The sequence below is a fragment of the Pararge aegeria genome, chromosome 1 (genome assembly GCF_905163445.1).
Source record: "Pararge aegeria chromosome 1, ilParAegt1.1, whole genome shotgun sequence".
Classification (NCBI taxonomy): Eukaryota; Metazoa; Arthropoda; class Insecta; order Lepidoptera; family Nymphalidae; genus Pararge; species Pararge aegeria.
Window position 1 is genome coordinate 1,684,662 of NC_053180.1, and position 24,316 is coordinate 1,708,977.

The 24,316-nt window shown below is 35.3% G+C and overlaps 1 protein-coding gene across 1 annotated transcript in view; it reads right to left on the reverse strand.

Annotated features, from left to right (window-relative positions):
* LOC120624450 overlaps positions 1-17,130 on the reverse strand; it is a 149,839-nt gene extending 132,709 nt beyond the window's left edge. Inside the window, exon 1 of the mRNA XM_039891000.1 lies at positions 17,008-17,130. Within this exon, the coding sequence (XP_039746934.1) occupies positions 17,008-17,062 (55 nt within the window). The 5' untranslated portion in view covers positions 17,063-17,130. The remainder of the gene's footprint in view (positions 1-17,007) is intronic.
* Positions 17,131-24,316: the final 7,186 nt, after the last annotated feature.

Consider the following 24,316-nt stretch of genomic DNA (forward strand, 5'->3'; position numbering starts at 1 on the left):
CAGTCCAACTGTTTAGAAGGGAGGAGCTAGGTGACAAAACGTGACAAAACACGTATTGAAGAATTATATAAATTAGTATTTTTCTTACCGTTTTAACGTTCCCTGATTTCCACAAATATATCAAGACCAAAATAAGCAAAATCAGTCCAGCCGTTCTCGAATTTTAGTGAGACTAACGAAAAGAAACTTTATATGTATATATATATATATATATTTATATATATATTATAATCTGTGAATCTCGGAAACGGTCCCAATGATTTCGTATGCAGGGGGTTTCCATGACCCCGGTACGAGTCCAGATAATTTTGGAAGCAGAATAAGTTCGTCCAGGAGCAAAACTCCGTCATCCAGGTACCTACTATATAGTTCAAACTTTGTTGAAGGAGACAGTATCTTCGATAAACATATTATGGCCACATTAACTAACGTTTAACAAATTAACATGCAGAATTAAATCACGGCAATAAAAGTAAGAAAAAATATATACAGGTAGGTGTTTTGGTGTGCGAGTATGCGTCTGTCAGTGTTTTGTGTGTATTTTATCTTTATTTCATTGATAAAACATTTATAAACAAAAATAAACCCAAATAACCTATGTAAACCTATGAAACCGTTTTATTTTGTTTATTTTTAATTACAAATTCCTCGATAAAAAAACCAAGATAAATTGGACCATACGTCTAAGAACTGCGGTCTCACAGCCGAATAGGTCGACGGGCAAAAAACGAACAAAAGAAAGAAATTCCTTTATATGGGAATCATGATGAATCCAAATAAAATATTTATGTAAGAAGCCCAATGAACTTACTTAGGCTTCTTATGTAATGGAAGTCTATTCGTTAAATATCAAGATATTATATATATATTCGTTAAATATTAAGACCTATTTTTAGGGATCCTTACTAAAAAAGCTTAGAATAAATTTTGTATTTGTCTGACTAGAAGTGATACTGATATGATAATTCAGCTTCCATACGAAAAAAACGCATAGGTATATAACGTAACATAATAATTTTTATTTTCAATCGCCGACGCAAAAACGAGTGTACTCATATTATACTAGCGAAAATTTGCTTGTATGTTCATCAACTATGTAATCGATCTAGATAAAATTAAACATACACGATGTTTACCCCCAGGATGCAAGTCATATACTTGCATCCTGGAGGTAAACATAGCGTAACATTTATCCCGGAAATATTTTGGTATCAAACATCCTTTGTTACCTATGTTTAATCGCTTAACTTATCTGTGTGAAAGTTTGCATAGAAACACAAGTTTTTTTATATTTAAAACGTGTAAATTAAAACCGAAATTATACTTCACAGGCTTTAGAGGGTCATTATGTCCTGTCTCTTATAAATACTTATCTGTGAAACCGAAACGCTAATAGTTTTTGAGTAAACCACTACCATTCTTTTTACCGAAACAAATCAGATACAGCCCTACAATCACATGCAAAATGAAATTCAAGTGACTATTGTCACTTTATTAGGTACGCATCGCGTATCGTTGGTACGACGCGCGTGGCAGTCTTCTATCTCCAATAGGGTTGTCATACGTGAACTCTTATAATATTTTGAATTAGTTTGTATGGGAAAATAAATATGCTTCTTTTAATTTTATATTTTTACAGGGAGATTCCTTATGAAAAATACTTATGCTACTATTCGACGGCCGATTGGCGCAGTGGGCAGCGACCCTGATATCTGAGTCCAAGGCCGTGGGTTCGATTCCCAAAACTGGAAAACGTTTCTGTGATGAACATGAATGATTTTCAGTGTCTGGGTGTTTATCTGTATTTTATAAGTATTTATGCATCTATTTTATTCGTTATAATATTCATCAGGTTTCTAAGTACCCATAACACAAGCTGAGCTTACTTTGGGGCTAGATGGAGATGTGTGTATTGTCGTAGTATATTTATTTATTTATTTTATGTACCCTTCAACGGTATTTCGTAATTCGGTTACACGTTGTATAATTTGGTTCACAGTTATATTACAGTAACCTTAACCTCCTTCCAAATCTTATCACTGTGAAGCGAAGCATCGCTGCAGCAGAGAAATCCCAATAAGCGTTATCTACAGAAACATCAAAGGTACGATTGAGGGCTGGGATTTGGAAACGTCCTATCTACCAAATCACAGTTCGCAGGGACTGTTGGGCGCTTATATGATCCGACCCCATATCATTCCGTTCCGCATAATAAACCCTGGATTACCCTCTCCGTATCCCCAAAGAATACACAATTTTTTTTTTAAGTACTTTAAAATTATTTGTATGTTATAGTATAAGATAAAGAAGATGGGGTGTAGGTGGGCGTGGCTAGTACCAGTCAACCTCCCAAATTGGCAACCTCACCTGCACGTGGTGCACCCTGCCGTCTAACCAACGAGGCACTGGCGACCGACAAATGGCGGTATAACCACTTCGAATTGGCTAGGCTAAACAAATGGCACAGACCGGTGTCGGGCAGCAGCGACGCCGGAGCGATGACCAACCCGCCTGCCCAGCGTGGTCATTGTCGGGCATAACTTTAATGAGAAGGAGAAAAAAACCACAGCCCCTAGTTCCCGGTGGCCCCGCTATTCCTGGCTCTGGCAGCGGTTATGGTAACAGCGGGGTGTTAAGTATCTAGGATAGCATTGGTATTATATATATAATTTTTTTTATCCAGGTCTCCTCTCAGTAAGAAGGGTTTCGGCCGCAGTCCACCACGCTGACCAAGTGTAGATTGGTGGGCACAGGTGTTTGAGAACATTATATAGAACTCTCGGGTAGGATTCCTCACGATGTTTTCCTCCACCGTTGAAGCAAGTTATATTTTAATTGCTTAAAACGCAGTGCTCTCAATGTTGATAAAGCTGTGGAGAAAGATAATTTTTTATCCTTTCCCCGGGGATATAATTATCTCCTGCCCTACTTGCCATACTGGGGTACACAATAGCTTCACATAAAAATAGCTATACAAAGTTTTTTTCTAACTTGACGTATGACGAATACGTAAATTTCATAGCTCTTAACCTCGGACATCAGGTAAAGCTGTCGTCGGTCTCGGTTATTATAGCTAAATTTTGCTAATTGTTGTTAAAGTCCATCGACCCGCATCGTGGCAGTGTGGTAGTTATATGCGCTATAATATCTCTATGAGGGAGGAAGCCTGTGCCCAGCAGTGGGACGTTAATAGGCTGCAAATGATAACGATGATTTTTAAATAGTAAAGAAAATTTATTCTGAAAAAAATATTTTTTTATGTTGTTTGTGTCTAATTCCCTGGGACCATTAGCTTGGGGTTTCTTCAGGACATGTGAAAATTCTATCTTGTCTATTGTGAAAATTCTTTAACAGAAAATACACAATAGGTTATATTTTTGATTCGACCCGAAATCCGAACCCAAGATCTCGTGATCCGTAGATAAACATGAATAGACGAATGCGTCCATGCTACTATGTTCGCCTATTTGTATATTTCAGTATCAAAATTCAAAACTACTAATAAAAGCAATATAAGAACAAGCAAAGCAAGTATATCAATTTAAGAACACGGAACCCAAAGCGCGCTAGCCAGACTCGCACTTGGCTCGCAGTTTTAACATTGTCTTGTTTAATGTCCGTTAAAAACAAAAGGGGAATGCTTCGTAACATTGTTGCGCCGTAAAAGCTTGTTAAAAGCGATACAAAAAACTGGAAATGCGATAATTAATTTTTGCTCTAAAAACACAGCCGCTTTATGTTTAAAATGAACGCCGAGGTACCGGGACTAGTATATGTAATTTAAAGCACTCGCATTAAATTATATGAGCAAACTTTTATCTTATTCGGCTTAAAAATTCGTTTCGTTTAAATATAATTTTGTTTATAAGGATATGGTTTATGCTTATCCCTATCCCTATCCCTACTACCCTACTAATATTATAAAAGTAAGTTTGTTTGTTACGCTTTCACGCAAAAACAATTTAACCGATCCTCATAAAACTTTGTACACATGTTAGAAGTAATATAGGATACTTTTTATCCCGACATTAAGCTCGGTTTCTTTGGGAGAGGGGATGAAAGTGTTTGACGATTTTACACTATAGCTCCGGCAAATTATAACCGATTTAAATAATTATTTTTGTACTATAGAGGTTATAATATATGTTTAATTTTGCCCAAATTTTGTGTAGATCTGATGAATGTGGATAGAACTCCTCAGCGGACAGCAGCAAACCGTACATTTAAGGCTTAGCGATATCGAATACTTAAAATATTTTAGAACTACAACTAAATTGAATGCCACATCAAAAACAAAATCAGACGCAGACAAAGTCGCGGGCAACAGCTAGTTATTTTATATATTATCTAACAAGTTATGTTTTAAGTTATTAGTGTGTATATCTATGTATTATTGCTATCTCCCGTCTCCCAAATGTCTTACAGATTCCGTTCGAAAAGGTAGCCTAAAAAAGATCATTATTATTATAAGGTCTATACTCATCTATACTAAGGTAATGCAGTAAAGTTGTTTAAAAAAATATATAGAATCTTTATACTTATACTAAAATGAATAAAGCAGAAGTTACCATTTTTAAGGTTCTGTATCCAAAACGTAAAACCACGCGTCGGTCTGTCTATGTCAGTCTGTCCATCTGTCACCAGGCTGTAATCTCAAGAACCGCGATATTTAGACAGTTGAGTTTTTCTCAGATGATGTATTTTTTTTAATAAAACAAACCGCTGTAACAAAAATACTAAAAAACAGAATAAAATATATATTTAAGTATTTATATATATTATTCATAACACTAGCCCAGTGGGTAGGACTTCGTTACTTGCGGGGCTGAGTTCGAATCTCAGCAAGCACCTCTAACTTTTCTAAATATTAGTTTTAAGCATTTAAAATATCACTTGCTTCAACGGTGAAGGAAAACATCGTGAGGAAACCTGCATGCCTGAGAGCTATGCATAATGTTCTCTAAGGTGTGTGAAGTCCACCAATCCGCACTGGACCTGCGTGTTGGACTACGGCCTTAACCCCTTTTCATTGTGAGAGGAGACCCGTGGGGCCGTGCCCGTGTAGTGGGCCGGTAATGTGTTGATATGATGATGATGATTCATAACACAAGTTACGCTAACTCTGGGGCTAGTTCGCGATGTGTGTATTGTCGTAGTATATTAAGTATTAGTATATTTACCTAGACATTGAAAAAAATAAGGACATGTCAAAGAGGTTTGGAGAGGAGTATAGTTGGCCTTAAACTACAAGACCGTATTAGGTGCTCTGATATAAGACGAGAGACCAAAGCAAGAGACGCCATAAAGCTAATTCTGCAACTTAAATAGAGATGGGTGGGTCACATTCAAAGATGTCAAGATCCCATGGATTGGAAGAGAAGACCCGGTAGGCCATTGAAAAGATGGGAGGACGACATCGCGAAAGTTGCGGGTAAGACATGGAGTACTCTTGCAAGGGACAAGTGCAAATGGAAAAATATGGAGGAGGCTTTTACCGGCGCTGGCGGTCCTTACATAAATGTTCTAAATTAGATAGTATAAGTACAATATTACGTAGTTATGAAAACATTGAAATAGAAAATAAGAATTTAGGATTAAGGAAAATTGTATTTAACTCTATTATATTTAGCCAGTAAGATACTTAATTGTAAGGATACATTCCAATAAAGCTTTATTATTATTATTATTATATTTACCTCGCAACCGCAATATAAGCAGAAATATCCATTCAATTCAGCCAGTGAGTTGGCGCCGCACATAAAACCATTACGTTGGCAATTTTTTGCTCCGGAATCGAATTTGCCCCCGCGGGAGAGCATCCATCATCGGTTTCCCGGAATAAAGCCAGCATCGGGATTTAATTAACCATAAAGCGACCGAATTTCCAAACAACACTGTCGTTTGTATGAAAAGTTTGTATTGAAAACAATATGAGGTTTACACTCTTTCGCATTTATGAGGGTGTCCTCGACACAATTTTTGTGCATGTTTTGCTATCATACTCATTCGTATACCTTGGCTCGGACAAAACATTACACCATTGAATAACAGAACGGAAAAAAAATTAAACTTAATTTTTTATTTTTAGATTAGTTGACTTATATACCTGATAGGCATGAACATTCTAACCCCTCCCCAGTGGCGTGCACTTCATACATGCTCAAAAGCACTGTATACCCAAATTATTTTATATATGTCACATTGGAGGGGAAAATTTCCATTTTATGCCACGTTTGCCACTGCTTTATGCATACCCTGGTCAAAAACCCTGTGCACGTGACTGCCCCTCCCCCCCCATTTGTTGAAGTTATACTTCTTTTTGTGCATTTGGGAAAAATGATGAGAGTAAACTTTACACCGTCACATAAAACCGACACCCTGAAGTTAGCTATAGTAAACATTTTAGTCTTCTTCGACTTTTGATTTATGGCTCTTCGTAGTGCCAAAACAGAACAATTCACTTTACCAGCGGCAAGTAGTTAACATTTTAGTTTTTTGAAAATAGGTTTAACAGTTTACACTTTCATTTGTCAAAGAGTGCGGGCTCATTCCGGTGATTAAATGGTACAAAAATCTCAAATTTTAATGTTGAGTGAAATGGGTTATAATAAAACTTTTAATGTATTAAAAACCTTTTTTTCTATTGTTAGTGTCGTTTTTTCTACAAACGTAGAATAAGGCGAAAGATATAATTTTTGAAAAGTTTGTTTTTTGTTACGCCAAATAAGTATAACTTCTAAAGTATAAGTATTAAGTACACACACGTTTTTTTCCCTTACGACGAGCTCCGCAACAAAAGCTCTGCTAACATATACCCGCACAATAGCAAATAGCGGCCCATTTCCCAAATCCAAACTAGTATCAAACTATATAATACCTCCCTAACTGTGCGCCGAACATCCAACAATCACGGCAGATTAAAATCAACTCAAACTAACCGGATTCACTAAAGCCATTATAACTAAAACTGATTAAAACTTATAATCTGGTAGGTACGAGACGATTATACCTAGCGAGCTATGATGTGTGATGACGTTATATAAAATAATAAAGCTTCACATATTTGAGTTTAAGGGGAGGCTAGTACCAGTCAGCCTCCCAAATTGCCAACCTCACAGGCCCGTGGTGCACCCTGCCGTCTAACCGACGACTCTCTGGCGACAAATGCCGGTATAACCATTTCGAATTGGCTAGGCTGATCAAATGGCACAGACCGGTTTCGGACAGCAGCCGGAGTCTGCCCAGCGTGGCCATCATTATTTTCTTGTTTCACAGCCGTGCGGTGCACCAAATTGCTCGATTGTAACTAGCGTAGACTTACACCCTAGTTGCGGGGGAAACCCTGCCTCTACGAAAGGCGTGCACTCTGGTGGCGCGCGTTTAAGTTATACAAACGCTATGCTCACGCGCGTGTGTACCGATACAGACGCGCCGTTGTCGCGCGTTTGATTCGATACAAACGCGATGCTGAAGCGCATGAGTATCGATATAAACGATATCAAACTGCTCTGTAGGATAAAAGTGCTCCATCAACGCACGTTTCTTAAACGTGCGTCAACGGCGCTTTTAATAAACGTGGTATTCAAAGGCCCTTAGGTATTTTTAAACGCGCCATTGACGCGTTTTAGAAACGTGCGTCGACAGCGCGCTTTTATTCTACAGAGCAGTTTATTGTCGTCTATGTGGATAGATACACACGCGCTTTAGGATAGCGTCTGTATCGCTACAAACCCTTGTTTGAATTTATACAGGTGTACCTAGGTCTACCGGCTGCGACAGACTTGCGTGCGTATCGCAACGGTATCACGTAAAAAACGTGCTGAGCACAGGCCCTACCATTACCTCCGAATTTGTAGTTTGCAAGAGAACAAAGTTAAATGAAATCACTTAAAATTTATTGAGACAACTTTGAATAAGAATACACTAACAAAATATAAGTCCTTTAAATAAAGCAACAATAAACAACGAAACTAATGCTTCAATTTATTAACCTTTTAAAGGTCAGCTTAGTTTAAAGCTGCCTAAATTAATGTACCCACCACTCGTTAGCTTAAATCTGAAGCTCGCGTACAAATTGTATTCATTAATTCTGTAACCGTTTAGTATTGCTACATTCTAAAAGAGAAAATCAAGAAAATATTATTTAAAAAGAGATTAAAACAAACAACCGGCTTTAATAGTCAAAGCCATATATTTCTTATTTCAAATAGGCACATGGATGGCACTTTTGGTGCCTACATTACATGTAACATATGACATTGATGTGAGTTGATGGCGATAACTAAATTGGCGTCACCTTAAAACTACTTAAAAGCTACGAGGGTTCCAAACGCGCTCTGGTGTACGAAAAAGCCCATATAAAAAACTTAGCCGGTTTTTTTTATTGCTATCACCATCTCACATTGTCATTTAAAACTACATATACTTATTACTTATCTAAACTTAGTAAATATCACATTTTACTTGGCACCAACTTTAATATGTTGTAGAAAGATTTATTTATTGCTTTTTAGTCGCTTAACAAAGTCGGTTTGTTTCTGTCATTATTTTTTTTTAAAAAAAAAGCTGCAACGCTGTTGAATGCACTCCCTGTTGATATTGGTCGCTCTGAATTTATTTAAATTCAATCTATTTTTAAAAGCCGTGTTAGACATGACTATTTGTCAGTGTCATGAATATGTTGTTTGTATGTATGTAGCGAAGCGGTGATAGCGCATTGGGCAGGAGATCGACTTCCTTTTCGGAGGGCCGAGTTCGAATCCCAGCACGCACCTCTAACTTTTCTGAGTTAGGATATGCTTTTTTAGTAATTAAAATATCACTTGCTTCAGCGGTGAAGGAAAACATCGTGAGGAAACCTACATAATTTTCTCCAAGGTGTGTGGAGTCCACCAATCCCCACTAGGCAAGCGTGGTGGACTACGGCCTTAACCCCTTCTCATTGTATGTTGATGATTATGATGTATGAATCTATTATATATATTTATAAGTGTATATGTGATTTTTTTTTTTCTGAATTTATATGATCTTAATTATATAGGTACATAGGAATATAGGTACGTATATATATTTGTATATAGGTACTTTAGAGTATAAAAAGTTTAGTTGTAATTGCTATTTACCGTTTCTTATGTAAATATAATAGGTTGGGGAAAAAGTCTTTTCGCATTTTAGTATGTATGAACTTTTAATAAAACCTCTTTGACTATACTATTTGTATCTGGCTGGTTTTGGTATCATTAAAAGTTTAAATTTATATTAAATTTAAAAAGTTAAAAAGTACTTTCAGGATATTTATTATATCAATCTCCAGGATGCAAGCTTTATATGCGTATTTCATCCATATCGGTGCCTTTAACAAATATAAAAAAGAAAACAAACCAACAAAGAGACACTCTAAAAAAAAGTTTCAAAAATTCAAAATTCAAAAAAAAAATCAAAATTCTAAGTTACGGAACCCTAAAAACCACGCAACACAACCACCTTGTTCTACCTAATAATATTAAAAGTGATGGCACATTTATTTGAACTCTTTATTTAAACTTTACGACCACAGACTTTTTGTTTTTGATGGCTGCCAAATACTGGAATCAGTTTCAAACACCATGTATAATACATATACCTTTATATACATACATGCTAATGTCACGTAAATATACCTACCGATTCGCCCGGCGACCGAATGCGTCATTCAACTAATCAAATTGGTGCAAACTGACTAAATGTCAGTCTGAACTCTGAACACTCTGTATAATTTAGTGGACTACTGTTGTAAATTAATTAGATATGTTCTGTATTACAAATACAAATTGAAAAAAACCTAAATTTTGTCTAAACCTAAAAAATCTTATTGCTCTGTAAATTAAAATTATTAAAATTATATAATACCTATATAAGGAATCACTACATATGTGTATATTTCAATTGAGAATCGATTAATTCCTTTTGTTTGTTTTCTATTGTAAACTTTTTATGTTTTGAGGTTTTTTTTTTTTAAATGTATTTAGACGACTGCAATCACACCTGATGGTAAGTGATGATGCAGCCTAAGATGGAGCGCGCTTGCCTAGAAGATGCCTATTCACTCCAGATTTTTAGGTACTCATATTGTTAGTACTACCTCGGCTTATTTCAGTCTATACATAATACATATTTTTATGTACAATAAAACTGTATCCATTTATTCACTTTTTTGTACTGTTTAGTTTTACTAATCCTAAGGTTGCCCTGCAGTTATCGCTTCCAAGCGATAAGGCCGCCTTTGTCGTGATCTTCTTTTGCCTTTCTTAATTTCTTGCTTACCATCATAATTATCATCTTTAGGCCTCCTCTCTCAAAGCAGAATTAAAATAAGAACATTGCCCCCCCCCCCCGTGAAAATTGCGAAAGAAACTATTATAATTCCTATTATTTGAACATCCTGTATAATATCGATATGCTAATGCCATGTAAATGCATGTGACCGTATCCGAGTGAGCGCGGTGCGCGTGCGCATGTCACTTTCCGCAATAGTTTGTTGCCCGAGGAAACGCCGCGATTGTCTTTGTTTACCTGCCCGTAGTTTGTCTCTTCCGAGAGCGGAGAAATTAACAGTTGTGCGATTCATATAACGAGTACTTTTGATAAAAAGTACGTGTAAGTTTCCCAAGTATAATTAGCTAACTATGTATAACAAGTGTTTAGTGGTTAACATGTTCGACTACAGATCACGAGACACTGGTTCGACAGTGAACATATTATACGAAGAAAACTGTAACGTAATCTCAACTAAAATCTTCCAATATTTGTGTCGCTTGGCGGTCTGAAAGACTACTATCTGTCTTTGAATCATGTTTTGCACCAATGCGGGCTGGCAAGCTTCAATGGTTACAATTAAATATTAGTGATGGTAGCCGGGACTGACGGCTTCGCCGTAGATACCGCAAATTTCCTTTTCAATATTTTTCCGCTCGACTCGGGAATCAAACCCAGTACCCAGGTTCTTATAACCCGCATTTGCGCATACTAAATGTATAATACGAATGATATTTTCAACTAAAAGTTTTCAAGGGATGAGAGAAGACTTCAAATGCAAAAACTCTATGTTCATGTATGCCTGTCACAGGAACTGGTAAAGCGAAGCATTCATACAAATGTGATTACATTATTGTCAAGTTATGGAGATACATAAAACTTAAGCTAGGAGGGTTACTAACACGCCCTGTTCTAATAATAGATCACAACAAACTTATCCAGGTTTTTTTTTATCACCATCTCACAGTCATTTAACTATGCAGTGATAGCAATGCATACATAAGCTCTATCGTTTAAGCAATCCTTATTATTTATCTTGTTGCCTAATTTACTTAATCCAAAAAATACAAAACATTATTTTTTTTTTTTTAAGTAGGCCTAACATAAGCAGTTTTGAAACGTCAAGTGTAGTGACTCTACCACCGTTTCGGAAGGCAGATTCTACTGAGAAGACGCCAGCATGAAACTCAGCAGTTGCTCTTTTCCAACATCAACAATTTACATTTTACACTTTAACATTCATTTTTCTATCTTGTGAGAGATGAAAGCGGAGCCGGATGCTTCCAAGCGACCTTGTCATTAAGAAATTCATCATTTGTATTGTAACCTCGCTGAAATAAATGTGTTTCAACGCATTCTTTAAACTTATGCATTGGTAGGTCCAAAATTACCTTAGAATTAAAGTAGCAATGTGTTGATTAACAGAAACTAATAATCATTAGTTCATGTAACTTTTCCTCCGGTACTAAGTAACTTTGTGAGAGCGATCAATTATGTAGAGACGGACGCAATAATATTAGTCTGAGGCAGTGTGTACTCTTTGTCGTTGAAGCAAGTTAAGGAATCTAATTTCGTTGTCAGAAACATTTCAAATCAATAATCCTTAAAACAGCCGTAACACAGGTTCATGTTTTATATATTACTAGTTTCTGCTCGCGACTTCATCTGCGTGGACTTCAGAATTGGGTCTAAAGCTTCGCTCGTTAACAATTTTAAATCCTACCACGGGAACTATTTGAGAGATCGGTATAAAATGTATATGTCCTTTTCCATAGCATAAGTGACATGCATACCAAATTTCAAAGCTTCAATGGTTACAATTAAATATTAGTGATGGTAGCCGGGACTGACGGCTTCGCCGTAGATACCGCAAATTTCCTTTTCAATATTTTTCCGCTCGACTCGGGAATCAAACCCAGTACCCAGGTTCTTATAACCCGCATTTGCGCATACTAAATGTATAATACGAACGATATTTTCAACTAAAAGTTTTCAAGGGATGAGAGAAGACTTCAAATGCAAAAACTCTATGTTCATGTATGCCTGTCACAGGAACTGGTAAAGCGAAGCATTCATACAAATGTGATTACATTATTGTCAAGTTATGGTGATACATAAAACTTAAGCTAGGAGGGTTACTAACACGCCCTGTTCTAATAATAGATCACAACAAACTTATCCAGGTTTTTTTTTATCACCATCTCACAGTCATTTAACTATGCAGTGATAGCAATGCATACATAAGCTCTATCGTTTAAGCAATCCTTATTATTTATCTTGTTGCCTAATTTACTTAATCCAAAAAATACAAAACATTATTTTTTTTTTTTTAAGTAGGCCTAACATAAGCAGTTTTGAAACGTCAAGTGTAGTGACTCTACCACCGGTTCGGAAGGCAGATTCTACTGAGAAGACGCCAGCATGAAACTCAGCAGTTGCTCTTTTGCAACATCAACAATTTACATTTTACACTTTAACATTCATTTTTCTATCTTGTGAGAGATGAAAGCGGAGCCGGATGCTTCCAAGCGACCTTGTCATTAAGAAATTCATCATTTGTATTGTAACCTCGCTGAAATAAATGTGTTTCAACGCATTCTTTAAACTTATGCATTGGTAGGTCCAAAATTACCTTAGAATTAAAGTAGCAATGTGTTGATTAACAGAAACTAATAATCATTAGTTCATGTAACTTTTCCTCCGGTACTAAGTAACTTTGTGAGAGCGATCAATTATGTAGAGACGGACGCAATAATATTAGTCTGAGGCAGTGTGTACTCTTTGTCGTTGAAGCAAGTTAAGGAATCTAATTTCGTTGTCAGAAACATTTCAAATCAATAATCCTTAAAACAGCCGTAACACAGGTTCATGTTTTATATATTACTAGTTTCTGCTCGCGACTTCATCTGCGTGGACTTCAGAATTGGGTCTAAAGCTTCGCTCGTTAACAATTTTAAATCCTACCACGGGAACTATTTGAGAGATCGGTATAAAATGTATATGTCCTTTTCCATAGCATAAGTGACATGCATACCAAATTTCAAAGCTGTCTGCCCACGGCTTAGCTCGTAAACAATTTTTAATTTTCCCTCGGTAACTAATTAAAGAATCGGGATAAAGGGTAGGGATATTTTCTTTTCTATGTCAACGGCATGCATTTGATTTGATTGAGTAACAAGCATCCACACTTTTACATTTAAAATATTAGTAGGACTAATGGACTCGGCAGACGACGTCCTACTCGGTAAGGCAGCGCAACCTACTGAGTGCAATTGTGATTTCATACCATCCGGCTACTTATTAAAATTTACACAAATGATTAGAACTAGTTCATATACTGACAAAAGAAAAATTATATATATTAATAGATGTGCCCTGCGCTTCGCTCACGTAACATACAAACCTATGATATTAAGTATACAGATAGCAATATAATTAAAAATACTGAGGTGTGGGTGAAAATATCTGTTCTTGCTTTTGATCACAAACTATTTGAAACCTTCAATCACATATAATAGTAATATATGATATATTAATATTAAATACTAGCGGACCCGCGCGGCTTCGTCCGCGAATGAATCGACTTAAAAAATAGTCGTTTGTTGTTGCGGACTGTTTTATAGAACTTTAAAGAAGCAACAATTCCGACGATTCCGATATACTTACTACATAATTTCGTCGTTTGGAGTAACGTTTACCGTTCACGCATCGTACGTATCAGAATCTCTCAAAAAGGATATTTATAGCCATAAATGTTACTAGAGTTCCAAAAAAACAGCATTTTCTGAGATTAGTGCGTTCAACCAAACAAAATTTAGCTTTATAATATTTCAATTATGCCTATTCAAAACACCACGTCAATCTAAAACTCCGTTGCGCAGGTTTTGAAAGACAAATGCGGAAAAAATAGCGATGCTATCCTGTAGAAGCTGTTTGCTTTTCTGGGTTAAAAAGACGCATTTGAGCTACTCCAGACTATATTGTGGGTACCCCTGCCAAATTTTAGCCAAATCGGTTCGTTCGTTGTGGCGTTAACGTTACTTGACGTTTCAAAAGTGCTTGTATTAGGCCTACTTGAAATAAATGAATTTTAAATTTTGAATTTTTGAATTTTGAACAAACATCCATCCACCTATCCATTCATCAATACATCTAATCTAACAAACTTTCGCATTTATAATATTAGTAGGATGGTACGCATGCATTCGATCGCTGTCCTATATGCCTTGCGATTTGCTATTATCTGTGAAGAATTATGTCCTTGATCTCCGACAATATTCATCAAATCTTCATTAAAATTAGACAATACATGCTTGGTAGTACACACTGTCAAATGAAAAAGAATTATTAAAATCGGTGCAAATTTACCGGAGATTTTGAAGTAAAATTGATAAAAGTTTTCATCCCATTTCCCGGAGGAAACTTATATTCATCGGGATAAAAAGTATCCTATATGTTGACCCGCGATATCAGCTACCACTATACCAAATTTTATTAAAATCCGTTCTGTGATGCCCGGACAGACAGACAGACATACAAAAATTAAATAAAAATCTGTTTTGGACTCAGTATCGATTACAAAGCATCCCTCGGTCAAAATGTTCAAAATGTACAGATATCTTCCAGTTACAGTTTTATTATAAGTATAGATTTATAAGATTTCAAGATTTTTGATTTCTTTTTTGATTATTAATGTTTTAAATTATTCTGTTATATCATAGTGAAGATGGGTCATAGTTATAAATAAATAAAGAAGTATTATTATTAGATTAGTTCGCGAGTCCTCAAACCTCGGGACCTTTGTTCTACGGAACTTCTTGTATACCATTTGAGGTCCAATTAATGCACTGTCTTACAGTATTGCATTTCTGCCTGACTAAACATTGAGTTTTTATAATTAAATAAACGTTAAGTGTGTTTTGACTAAATCACAGAAAAACTAATTTTTGTTTGTTGTTGCAACAGTTGCATTTTTGGAAAGGAAAGTTAAGTTCACGATCTGCTTGGAGTTTTGTTATTGTTAACCAATTGCCTACATTACATGGTCCTCAAAGTTTTCCTGACATGATTAATTGCAGGTAATTTTCTATTGATAGGGATCGATATAGAACATTTTCTGTTAGTCGTAGTCAGTCTAAGTTTACTTTTTATGACTGTTAAGAATTAAGGTTGAAATGCTAACCTAACTTGGACCTTGCTCACGAGATTAGTTGGAATGTTGAGTTGTTGTAGTCCAACGTTATTGTTCCGATCGTCGTTGCAGGCAATGGTCTTCTTGCGAAAAGTTTCGACCAACATATTAAGAAGATTTCGCTTGGTTGTTGGATCAAGGGTCGGGTACAGAAGGCAATAGTCCTTGAATCGGCGCGTATTGTGAGGAGGTTCCTCACTCTGGAGCCCGGACCGCCGGTTGCTTGGGCATTCAAAAGCCCCGCAGGCGGAGGGTGGATTTTTTTTCTTATAAAGTACATACAAAGTAACCCTGTCAAGTCGGTAACTAGATGGCGCCACTTGTCTATTATGTCGCGCTTACGACTTGTTCAACTAGAACTATAAGACGAGCTTTAATGCAACCAATAAAAGTTTCAAATTTTTAATTGTGTTTTTTTCAAGCATTATTAAGAAAAAAAAAATGGAAATGAATAAATGATAGAAGATAATAACATTTGACAGGCAGTTTTCAGTATGTATCTACATGGTGTTCCCCGAGCGTTTAACAAAGCCAAAGAGAACATGCCGTTGTGGTTTTAAGTTTGGGCATACCCCCTTTTGAGGGGGGAGTCCCATATAACGTAGCCATAAAGCTTTGTGATTGCAAATACGGCCAACAAGGTAGGGACTAAAAACTTTTACTCTGGTTCAATATGCACAAAGACTTCAAGCAACTAGTTAATTACTTGCCAGTAATTTATAATCACTTCTAATATGGACGTATATACAAGAAGGTTTATTGTAGACAGTTTTAGACAGTGGGCAGCGACCTTGCTTTCTGCCTCCGAGGAAGTGAGTTCGATTCCCACAACTGGAAAATGTTTGTGTGCTGAACATGATTGTTTTTCAGTGTGTGGGTGTTTATCTGTATATTATAAGTATTTATGTGTATTATATTCATAAAAATCTTCATCAGCTACCTTAGTACCCAAAACACAAGCTACGCTTACTTTGGCGATGTGTGTATTGTCGTAGTATATTTATTTATGTATTTAAAAAATATAGTTATCCCTTAGCTGTTCCATGTAAAGGGTGTATATTTCAATATCATAATAATAAGAAAAAACATTATTTAAACGAACTATTCAATATTTTTGGATATTATTTTAAGTGGCAAAACGTACATACAACGTATGTACGTTTTCGTTAACCGGTTTTAAAATACACCAGACTTTTGATATAGAAATAAAAAAGGAGAAAACAACATATCTATGGAATTTACAACAACCGTTCTGTTGATTAAGACAGTACAAAGATGTATTAATAATTAGGGATTATCAAGTTGACAAACATCAACAATAATTGAAAACATCGAATGAAATTGTACGACGACGTTACACAAACATACAGTCATATATCATGTGTAAAATAACACATCACATAGAAATATTTGCGTCAATACCTGACAAACCAGAAACGATGTATCTCCCTCAAATTCAGCGCTAAATGTTCACTAAACACATCAAAATTCCTGGAGAAATATACTTAATAAAAACGACTTACCCATCACCAAGTTGAGGGTCAGGAATGCTGCAAGGAGTAGGTGGTAATTCGACATTTTCGCGGTTGCACAAACACTGTTTCAGAGGCTTAGGTTAAGCATTGCGGGCGACCGACGCGCGCGATTACCGCGGTCTGAATGAGAGTACTGTGCACCCCTCCACTGTTCCACCCCCTCTGCCAACCCTTAGACATAAAGGTGGGTCGCATATGGGCTCCGTGGAGCGATTAATACAGATTGAAAGGCGGAAACTTTATATGTAACATATAGATATTTCCCTTTACATATAAGCAGTGAAAAATAAAGTATCCTTTAACATTCAACAATCGGACGAAGAATGTTTCAATCACTGAATAAAGAACATTTAGAAACCGTGTACACAATTGGAAAAAAGAAATAAATAAGTTACATAATTGTAACATAATTGTAAAAAAGTAGTAAATAAATAAGTTGCTCCTAGATTTATATTATGATAAGACTGAAAATTTACTTTCTATACAAGAATAAAATACTTACTGTACACATACATACACACATTCACATACTCACAAAACTACTATTAATAGATAGACCAGATATTAAATAAATAAATATTATGTACTTTGAAATTTTGTTATTATAAGCACAAAGCCTATGTCTTATTGCAACTGTTAACTGGGGAGAGCACTGATAACTATCATACGAGTTGATACTCATTTTAGTTATCAGGGTCTCTACTAACACTGTTTTTTTTTAGAAAAATAAATGATTATTATTATTATTACTACACAACTAATGTTGAAGCATCAAAACCCACTACACTTTAGAATGGTTTCTCGAACGAACGGTTAATCACTTCATAGAATTTAGCAGGTGACAGTCATTATTTTACCTCTAATGTTCTAAGCGTTACATTGCGCAGGGCATTTCACTTTTTTTGGACACAATGCGCTGCATACAATAATGGCTGAATGAGGATTCTGTATTATCCTAGTTCAATGGAATAGATCTATATATAATCGGAATATGTGAGGATTCGATCTCCTCCAACTTTACATACAAGTAACGCTTTTTGCACGCAAAATATAAAAGAACGCAAGCGAACAATTCATTAAAAGGAAATTGTATACAATTTTATTATAAACTACCAGTTTATCTCAGGATATCTTAGAGATGTATCTGAAAAATATATAACTTAATGATAGTCATTGTAAGAGTTATTAAAAGCCTACCCTTAAGTATTTTTGCCTCGTACTGGAGATTTCGGAGAGAGATGATGGGAAAAGAGGCGTTGGTCGCAGAAAATAGACCTGGCTTCGTAACATCAGATATTAGACGGGAATCGCAGTAGAGTTATTTCGCCTCGAGAAAACTAGAACGGAGTTTACGATGCTTACTGTCGACCGTCGCAAGAAAAAGAAACTGTGAAGACGGCATTTTCGCACGTACTCGTAGGTATGTGTCTACCTAATGAATGCATGAATGAATAATTTATTTTTTCTCCACATTAAATAAATAAATAAATAAATATACTACGACAATACACACAACGCCATCTAGCCCCAAAGTAAGCGTAGCTTGTGTTATGGGTACTAAGATAGCTGATGAATATTTTTTTTTTTTATGAATGAAATACACAAATACTTATAATATACAGATAAACACCCAGACACTGAAAAACATTCATGTTCATCACACAAACATTTTCCAGATGTGGGAATCGAACCCACGACCTTGGACTCAGAAAGCAGGGTCGCTGCGCACTGCGCCACTAGGCCGTCATTACTTATATAACACACTTAATGCATGTTCCTTTATTAAAAGCTTGATTTAGTTTATTCATTTTAAATTAGTTATTTTATGTTCTGTTAATGTACAATAAACTCGTTCATGTTAAGGGGAGAGCGTTGATGACTATAAAACGAGTATATATCAATACTTACTTTAGGCATGAGTGGTCAAACCTACTATATATGTTGTAATTTTTATGGAACAATAAAATTAGTTTTATTTTATAATTACAGTATATTGTTGCTTACAGGCTATAATTAACCTTACTTACAAAAAAGGAGGAGATTCTCAATTCGGTTGTATTTTTTGTTTTTCATGTTTTTTAGCTTAGAACTGTATCATTTAAAAAACCAATTTGAAATTTTTTTTTTTGTTTGAGACGGCATACTTTTCATGCTGTCCCATTTTCACCAGGACAAGATCTATTGAAGGGTTCTTGGAGAGATTGAGGGAACTCTACAAATATTACAGCGTTCTGTTAAAGTAACTTGACCATTTTGTATCAAAAAGCCCCCACTTGCCCCACGTCTAACTAGTGATGAAGACCACGGATGGGCACCGAAACCACACAATAATAGGTATTACACTGGTTGCGCTTCGATTATGGTATATAGTAGGTAAGCCATTTATGCTTATCGCAGTAAAATAGCTGATGGTGTGCCGGGAGAACTCCTCAAGCACGGCAAGAGCCCGGCTTAGGGAAAAGCAGTTGAAGGTTATAAGCAAATGTTGAAAGTCGACTGTTAAAAAATAATTGTTGAGAATATACTTTTCTTGCACTCCACAAAAAGTTCAAAAAAAAGAGGTTTTTTTTTACCCCAAAAAGTGTTTCCATATCTATTACGAATCTGTTTAATTTTAATAAGCGTTAAGACAATATTCAAAGTTTTAGTGTATCATTTATTTATCAAGATCCACATAACTTTGTAGCGGTGATGGACCAGTGAATAAAACTTAGACTTCACTTTTGAGGGGACGAGTTCGAAACCCAGCACGCATCTGTAACTTTTCTAAGTTATGTGCTTTTTAAATAATTAAAATGTCACTCGCTTCAACGGTGGAGGAAAACATTGTGAGGAAACCTACATGCCTGAGAATCCTCTATAATGTACTCAAAGGTATGTGGAGTCCACCAATCTGCATGGGCCAGCGTGGTAGACTACGGCCTTGAGGATTAGTCATAAATAATTCATAACATTTATTATTTAAGACTAGACACTGTACCTAGTTATTGCACTTATCGTGAGGAGGGCAGAGAGGGTCATCTAGTTTTGCAATTAATAGCTAACAATTTGTCAAAATAAATGGTTCTAATCAAAACCAGCTTCTTGTCCTTCCAAGTTTCTCTCTCGATGTTCTTGCCTCAGTACTAAGTGGTTTGTGAAAATGCCGATAGATGGCGTTAGGAGTTTTAATAATTGTTGAGAAAATAGAAAATATGAAGTCGTTTCTAATTTTTTACTACCGAGGAGGTAATAAAATGGGTGTTATAAGTTTGACGGGTCTTTGTGTGTGAGTGTGTGTATGTCTGTGGCATCGTAATACCCGAACGGATAAAACGATTTTGCTTTGTTTTTCTTATTTGAAAGGTGAATTAGTCGGAAGTCACCTTAGCTTGATGAAAATCAGTTTAAAATCACAAAATGGCGGATAAGTTACATATTTTCACAATTCCCTCAATATGCGTATCAGATTAAAGGACTTGCTGGTTCATAACGTTCACTTTAAATTCAAATTCAAATTTAAATTTTATTCTTGTGGACCTTATCACAGGCACTTATGAAGCGTTCATACATTTAACATGTTACCACCATTAGAAGTTTATTAGTAAGGAATGCGCTACTGGCTACTTCCCACTAATATTATAAATGTGAAAGTTTGTAAAGATGGATGGATTATTGGACTCTGGAATAGTTTGTTACTCTTTCACGGAAAAACTACTGAACCAATTTGTCTGAATTTTGAAATGGAGATAAGAGTATACCCTGGATTGACACATACACCTTTTTATCCCGGGAAAACGTATGGTCCCCGCAGGATTCACGAAAACCGCGTACGAAGTCGCAGGCAACAGCTAGTGAGGAATATATCGGGGGTTTATTTTTTCGAATTTTAACTATATATTAAATAAGTGTGTACTTATTTAAGTGCACCAAAAACATGACATAAATTTTAGGTATACGTAAGATTTTCATTTTATAATTAACAAATAGGTAATTACCGCTTTCAGCAATTTATCATAGATAAACAATTGCTATGACGAAGAACGCGATTAGCGCATTGGGTAGGAGTTCGACTTCACTTTCGGAGAGCAGAGTTTGAATCCCAGTCCGCACCACTAACTTTTGGAAATTATGTTCGTTTTAAGTAATTAAATATCACTTACTTAAACGGTGAAGGAAATCATCGAGGAAACCTGCATGCCTGAGAGATCTAAATAATGTTCTCAAAGGTGTGTTAAGTCCACCAATCCGCACTGGGCCAGCGTGGTGGACTACGGCCTTAATCCCTTCTTATTGTGGGAGGAGACCCGTGACTACCGGTAATGGGTCGATGTGATGATGATGATGACGATAACCATAACAAGTATCCCATGCGTGATGCGTAGATAAAGATACTTAATAGAGTCCATGGAACTCGGAATTAAATATGAATAATTTGGAAGTCTTCTGATTGTTTTCCAGTTCCAGATTCGGTTTCTTGCACGTAATAGATTTTTATCAATTTAGGTAGGAAGGCCTTTGATATAATGATCTTATTTAAAAGAATGGACTATTATTCTTCTGATTGAAGTAATAATTAAACCCAAATTAAATGAGATGAAAATAAAACAAGGAACACTCCGTTAAAGTATGATGATAATATATTTCACATTAATATTTTCTTTTTAAACTACTACCACTTCGGAAGGGGTCATATGTCATAGAGAAGAAGTGGCGAAAGAAACTCCAGAGCAACCCTTCTTATTAAATATCACATTTACAATATTTCATTATTATTATTTCTTATATATCTCTAATTTTATATATATATTTTATCGTATGAAAAGTAATTAAATGATATAGTAATTGTGCAAAGTACTTAACTTTAGTATTTCGGCCAGCGTGGTGGCCTCAGTAACCCACGTGAAGGACCAACTGTTTGCTGGCAAAATAGAGACTGTCCTTTTTTGACAAGGAAATTAGTTTTATACTTATCGACATCACGTGGTTTACTAATGTCCATTTCCGGAAAGCTTTAATTTTAAAGTATAGTGACACAATTGTATAATGACAATTGTATGATGACTTTAACAACAATGGTTTTATATTAATTGCACTTACTCTTAATATTATTTTTAAAATAAAATTACAAAACTGTATAATTACAGTTGGGTATTAACAGGGGTTTAGTGACACCTTTATTAATTCTTCAAGTACAGTGACATCACTGTATGTAGACTAATAAAAATGGTCTGTATATTTAATGTGAGGATATTAATATTAACTTGAAATATACTTTTACAATAAATCATAATTAAATATGACGATTATCAAGTTGTTATTTTATGATATTCTAACACACGTACTGATTATATTCTCTTTGTATTTTGTACCTTGCGCAGATCAAATCTGGATTCACGTTCGATGACGTTGTAAAAGTATATAACTGGATATTATTTAAAAATATGTAGTAGATGTTTTAGCTCGCAATCACTATTCTACCACCAAATTTGAGTAGGAATTAAAAATTGAAGGGTTTAGGGTTAGGTTGTAATTATCTTGGATAAGAAATAACCAGAAACAATAATGTAATGAAAACATAAACAAACCAAAATTATGAAAAAGGTAATAGAAAAAGTTCATATATCAGACATAAAGGAAATAAAACTCAAATGGTAACCAATTTTAGTGCAATAACCATTATTAAATGTGATAGATTTACCGCTTAAAAAACTGATAGGACGTTTGCAGTATATCAACAGATACACGTCCAGATATTACATATGCAGTTTCATACTTTTCGATAAACTAACACAACATATATGGGCAGCTGGTAAAATAATAATGCGACATCTCAAACAAACTGTAGAACAGGGGCTGCAATATACAGACTTAGATGATTGTAATAAACTTGAGGCATTTTCAGATGCACACTGTTGACTACTCTCTGAACTGCTGAGTAATAAAACTATTCACGCTAATAGGTATTTACATAGACAATCAAAGCACCATCAAGTTAATTGAAAATCGAATTAATACATAAGCTGAAATCTGAATAAAGGAACACTATACAACGTGTAACCGAATTACGAAATACTGTTGAAGGGTGCAAAAGTATATTACATAAAGAATCACCCTGTGAAAATATTAAATTAAAAGAAGCATAATATTTATTATACAAGCCAATTCAAAACTTATGACACCCCTATTGAATATAACCTAATAAAGTGACGCTTGATTTTTATTTTGCACTAGCATACCCAGCCCGCTTCGCCGGGCTACATTTTACTTTATTTTATTTAAACAATAAACTTACATAATTAAACTTTTAATTTAAGCCTCATATATATTAAATCATTTATTTCTCTCCGTATTCATACTCTTCTATTCTCTACTTGAGCGGGTGAAGATCATTATCTACACCCATGTACAACAATAGAATATCATCATAGTAAATAAAAGCTGAATTTTACAGTTTGACAGTTCAAAAATAGGAGTGCTCCGATCGTCGCCAAACTTTACAGGATTACTCGCCAGGTCAATCAAGAAGATTCCCTGAAAGTTTCATTGAAATCGGTCCAGCCGTTTCGTAGCCTATACGGAACATACCCACACACTTTCTCTTTTATATATATAGAAGATGTGATGTAAAATAAAAATCAAGTGACTGTATCTGATTTCTTTCAGTAGAAACTATGGCAGTTTACTCAAAAACCATTAGGTTTTCAGTTTCACAGATTAAAGTCTCAGAGACAATACCTCTAAACCATTTATATATCTCGGTTATCATTTACACGTTGCATAGTAGATATTAGAAATACATCTCACATATAACCACTGATGAAAATGTCTCTGGTATTTTCAGTAAAGCATAGCCTGCTTAGGTACAGGTTGTCATACTAATAAGTACTTATAAATATTCAAAAATGGATTTTATTCGAAGTTTTTGTTTGCAGGACTAATGTTAATGTTTAATTGTGAATTTAGTGTAATAATCTGTCATGTTATATTACTGATATACAAGGAATGTTGTCACTTTATTTTTGTCTGTATTAAAGTTGATTTTGTCTCTACTAATTGATTAACACCATTTTGGAGCTGTTAGTTGTGAAGCTGTAATACGAGTGCTCAAGGAACTAAAATTGAAATGACAGTTCCAGGCTAAAGGTGTTACCGTTCCACATGTCAAATATGGCGTGGGGACAAGAATTCAGTTGACATTTGTAGAAAAACATATAGTAGAGTGGTTATGATAGTAAAGAGGCTAGCGACTTAGTCCGATCCAAAAAAGACGTCTGCTAATTACTGTATTAAATAATATTGTACTATTATCTGATGA